This window comes from Gastrolobium bilobum, unplaced genomic scaffold, assembly GCF_033153095.1.
Source record: "Gastrolobium bilobum isolate Gb01-03AN ecotype WA unplaced genomic scaffold, APGP_CSIRO_Gbil_v1 utg16185, whole genome shotgun sequence".
Lineage (NCBI taxonomy): Eukaryota > Viridiplantae > Streptophyta > Magnoliopsida > Fabales > Fabaceae > Gastrolobium > Gastrolobium bilobum.
In genome coordinates this window covers 250,138-255,275 of record NW_026899733.1, presented here as the reverse complement: position 1 = coordinate 255,275, position 5,138 = coordinate 250,138, and the positions used below count along the sequence as shown (strand labels likewise).

Genomic DNA, 5,138 nt, shown 5'->3' with positions numbered 1-5,138 from the left:
ATCGCGCTTAAGCCCCCTAGAACGGTGATTGCAGAATTCGCGTTGCGCGCTTAAGCGCGCTGTAGGGCGCTTAAGTGCGATCTTCCAGTCAGAATTTTCTTCTTCCAGCGCGCTTAAGCCCTGAGTTAGGGGCTTAAGCGCCCATAGGCCGAGACTTTTTGCGTATTTTGGAGGCTTAAGCTTCCTTATTGGGGCTTAAGCTTCCATTGGCAGAGGCTATTTGCTTGTTTTGGAGGCTTAAGCTTCATGATGGAGGCTTAAGCTTCCTCTCTAACAACTTGATAAGATCTTAAATCTATCTTGTTTTTGATCTTCCTCTATCATCTCTTGATCTCATATCTTCTAGTTGTGATCTCTATCTATCAAATCTTCATCTTTTGACTCCTTTTGTCAACAAATCCCTAAAAAATAGCAAGGATGATTCAATTAAACAAAAATTCAGATAATGTTCATGATTATCCTATTAAAACCCTAGTTTTTGACTTGTTTAATTAGATAATTCATATTATTTTAGTCCATAAAACAAGATAAACTAAAGGTTTATCAAACAATTCCCAGATTTGAACATTGTTGTCCTCAGCAATTAATTAGAATAAAACTATGTGAAAGGTTTGGAGACGACTAATCATACTTAGTGAATAGCAGACAAGAAACTGATCAATAATGAGATATCCAAGTATTCAGACTTTATAAAAGTCAATGACACATCAATTTCAAGCAAACAATCATGATTCATCAGTCATAAAATCATAACATGCGTTCTCAAAAGAAAGAGTAGTTTAATTCAGATCCACAACACCCTCTCACTAGTTTTTTATTTATTCATTCACACTCAGTGTTTACGGGCATGTGTTTCACTCTTACTTTACTGAATTAACACTACCATAAGCTTGTTTATATTCTCACTCTCCACAGTCTTACTAGTATACAAAGTCAATCCAGAGGTCTTTGTTAAGGTTGTAACGTGGCTTTAGGGAAAAGGAAAGGAATCATCTGGGTAAGTGGCTTAAGAACTGATCAAAATTCAACTTCAAAGAGGAACTAGTTTAACTGTTCAACATATAGTAAACAGATTTCTCTTATTTTTCTTCTCTTTTCTTCTTCCACTTATTCATATAATATGAGTCTTTTATTTCTTTTCCTTTTTCCTTTTGTTTTTCTTTTTCTGTTTTTGTACAGATACACATTTCAACCTTTTTCTTTGCTTTTCTTTTCCACCACTTTTTGGCTTTTTCCTCTTTTCACCCTTTTCTCCCATACACTTAGAGTTTGATTTTCTCTTTTTGTTTTAATCATATCTAGTCCCTCATTTAAATTTGAAATTTAATCAGTTCAGGTGATGATGTGTATAAAATGGCTATTCACAATAAGCTGTCAATGAATAAATAGGCCTAGGCTCAAAGGGGCTTCAACTAAGGATGAACATCAGGGTGGCTATTTGGCTATCTAGCTTTAGAAAGAACTGCCTCTATCATTTCAACAATTGTATACTACAGACCATTTCAAAGAGAAACAAAACAAGTTCTAGAGTGATTCATACAGAGAAGTTCACACCACAAAAAAAAAATATTTTCTGTTTAGGCTCAATAGCTCACGGCTAAGGGTGTGAGACTTATTTTTCCAACTCTCTATTTGATCACTTTAGTTATTTTTCTCTTATTCCAGTGAATTATGAAGCATGCTTGACTGACGCTCATTTATGTGTGAAAATAAATTTACACCATCATACTCTTAATCTCAACTATCAACCAATTTCATGTAATTATTCACTATGCATACATATCAAGCACAATGGAAAATTCTAAAAATTCACCAATTTTAAAATTTCACTAAATATTTAGTGATTAAGGATGGATGGGGTATTAAAAACTAATATATATGAAAACTCAATATAAACTAATACTTAATCAAAATAATTTTTAAAATAAACTAATACGAAATATTTAAAATCATATAATATGAAAATATTATTGAGAAACTCCCATGAAAAACTGCATTTGTAACTTGGATATTTCTGTGTAATTTGTGTAATCATGAGTTTCTCCTGCCGACCATGTGAAGTTTATGGTCTGATGAATTGCGTGGTACCCATTCCCAGATTTAAATCTTGTTGTCCTCAGCAATAAATTTAAATCTAAAAGAATCCTAAGCAAGAAATCATAAAAATTTGATACTGTACTCTGCACACATGTCACAGATAAAGAAACTACGTCAGCATGTCATATCCAAAAAAAAAATCATAGTCACGTCAAGATCAGTCTCAATATACATCTCATATCAACATGAACTAAAATCAACAAAAGAAAAAAAATCTAAACATTGAGACAATGGTCAATCCTCATCAATTTCAGTAGTGGGTGCAATATCATTTCTATCAGCATCCTGTGTAGTGTCTGCAACCATATCAGCATTAGTATTCGAGTATCCAACATGTTTGCAAAGTTAGTGCAATTTCCACATAACAATTCCCAGATTTATATTCAGATGCATCTGAAAATAATAATGAGTATATGGAACTGAAATACTTTAACAGTATGCATAATGTCAAATATGATCGCGCTTAAGCGCAGTGATTCGCGCTTAAGCGCGCTGAGGCAGTGAGAAATGGGATAAAATTTTATTTAGCGCGCTTAAGCGCGATTCAGATAGCTTAAGCGCGCTAGGGCCGAGAGAAATTTCACTTTTTTGGGGGCTTAAGCCTCCTTTAAGGGCTTAAGCTCTCAATACTTAGAAAATTTTCTCCATATTTTCCTATTCCTTGCATTCATCTCTACTGTGTATTCTTCCACCTCAATAATTCTGCTCAATATCATACACAAAACATATAAATGAATAAGAGTTGCGTACCTGTGTATGCTTTAATCCCACTTACACCTGAAAGTCCATCTCAACAGAATTTGATCATTAACCTCAATGTTTTTATTTTTTTGATTTTTATGATATGACTAAAATAAACTATGCTAAGAATAATTAAAATAAGCTAAACTAAATTTAAAATACTATACTAAAATGTTGGAAAATAAAAAATATAGTTGGGTTGCCTCCCAGAGGCGCTTGTTTTACGTACCGAGCCTGACGTACCTCTTTTATGTTCATGGTGGTTCAAAGCATGGGCTTGGTGATGACCAAGCTCTATCATTCAGAAATGGTGTCCTCCCATAGTACTCTTGTGCATATGAGTGAGATGAAGTAGGCTCAATAGCTTTGAATTTTGTGTTTACGTGTTTTCCCTTGCTCCTGAGCTTCTCCATTTTAACCTTTGGCTTACTTTCTTGAGAAGAATTCTCTTTGTGCTCTTCTTCTCCTTTCTTTTCATTAATATAGTAGACTTGATCTTCCGGTTGAATTATAGGTGAGGGAACTTCTTTATCAAAGAACTTGAAAATTGCTTGCTCCACGTCTACCCGTAAGATCAACTCGCATTTCGGTACATCAATCAGCGCTCCTGAGGTTGCCAAGAAAGGTCTTCCGAAGATCATAGGAATAGTAGAATTTTCCTCTATATCAAGGATGACAAAATCAACAGGAATGATGAATTTGTCAACCTTTACCAGTATGTCCTCAATAATGCCATAAGCTTGCTTTGTAGAACGGTCAGCCAGTTGAACTATTGTCTTGGTTGGCCTTACTTCAGTGATCCCCAGTTTCTTCATCATAAATAGTGGCATCACGTTGATGCTGGCACCGAGATCACATAGAACACTTTTCACTTCCATATTGCCTATGTTGCATGGAATGCTGAATCTTCCTGGATCTTTAAGCCTTGGAGGCAACTTTTTCTGGGTAATGGCACTGCATTCCTCTGTCAGAGTCACCGTCTCACATTCTTGTAGCTTACGCTTTCGTGATAGAAGATCTTTCATGAACTTTGCGTAATTGGGCATGTTCTCCAAGGCTTCAGTAAACGGGATATTGATTTGCAGCTTCTTGAAAATGTCAAGGAACTTGGAATACTGCTGCTTTTTGATTTCCTCTCTGAACCTCTGCGGATATGGAATCTTTGCATAAGGTGAGAGCTCCAATGGCTTTTCTTGCCTTTCTTGAGCTTTCTTTTTCTCCCATTTGAACTCTTTCTTTTCAGGAACAGTTTTCTCTGCAGCAAATTCTTTGGCAACTTCCTTTTCTTTTTCCTTTTCAGTTGCAAGTTCATCATCTTTCTTTTTCTCAACTGAAGGCTTTACCACAGGTTCAATGGCTTTCTCACTCATAGTAGTAATCGCATTGCAGTGTTCCCTACTTGGATTTGGAATAGTGTTACCTGGAAAAGTTCCTTGAACTCTTTCAGTGAACTGCTTTGATAGCTGGCCAATCTGAGTTTCAAGATTCCGGATAGAAGCTTCTTGATTCCGGAATGAGGCCCTTGTCTCTTGCATAAAGGCTGAGGTGTCCTCTATGAAATTATTGGAACTTTGAATGTAGTCCGATGTGGTCTTGGATAGTTGTGCAAAGGCCTTTTCCCATTCTGATTGTTGTGGAGGTTGCTGTTGCACTGGCATAGGAGGATTCAGCTGATGGTTCGAACTGTAACTAAATCTCGGGTGTTGATTTTGATTTTTATTTCTCCACCCTTGATTTTGATTATTGCCGTATTGGTTCCTCCCTGGATTATATGGAGCTTTTTTATCATGCCAAATTCCATTAACATCTGCAGTTTCGGGTGCCCCGCAGTCTTCAGTAGCATGAGCACCTGCACAAATACCACAAGTTATTTGAATATTATTAACAGAAGAGACTTGAGAACTGGTAAATTGCTTTGTGAGAGCATCTAGTTGTTCTTGTTGTTTCTTGTTAATTTGTAAAATCTGTTCATTCTGAGCTAAGATGGCATCATAGCCATCAAGCTTCATAATCCCCGCTCTTCTCTGTGGTACTGGAGCATTATCATACTCCTGAGAGGCTAGAGACTCTAGTAATTCCAAGGCTTCCTCTGGAGTTTTTGTTTTTAAGGACCCTCCCGATGCAGCATTCACCAATGTTCTTGTGTTGGGTGTCATCCCTTGGAAGAAAGTTCTCGCTTGCTCCCAGGCTTCAATGCCATGTTGGGGACACTTCCTGAGTAGTCCTTTGAATCTTTCCCATGCTTCATATAGAGATTCACTTTCTTTTTGTTCAAAAGAAGTGATATCCGCCTTGAGCTT

General features: G+C 36.6%; 1 protein-coding gene and 1 non-coding gene across 2 annotated transcripts; one reads left to right on the top strand and one right to left on the bottom strand.

The window, feature by feature from the left end:
* Positions 1-2,331: 2,331 nt before the first annotated feature.
* LOC133293139 (uncharacterized) lies at positions 2,332-4,994 on the bottom strand. The gene is made up of 3 exons (XM_061491677.1): positions 4,182-4,994; positions 3,330-4,130; positions 2,332-2,382 (listed from the first exon to the last, which is right to left on the bottom strand). The coding sequence occupies exons 1-3, from the start codon at positions 4,992-4,994 to the stop codon at positions 2,332-2,334; spliced, it is 1,665 nt and encodes a 554-aa protein (XP_061347661.1).
* A 37-nt stretch (positions 4,995-5,031) lies between these two features.
* LOC133293156 (small nucleolar RNA R71) lies at positions 5,032-5,138 on the top strand. Its single transcript, XR_009749019.1, has one exon. It is a non-coding gene; the product is annotated as a small nucleolar RNA R71 (small nucleolar RNA).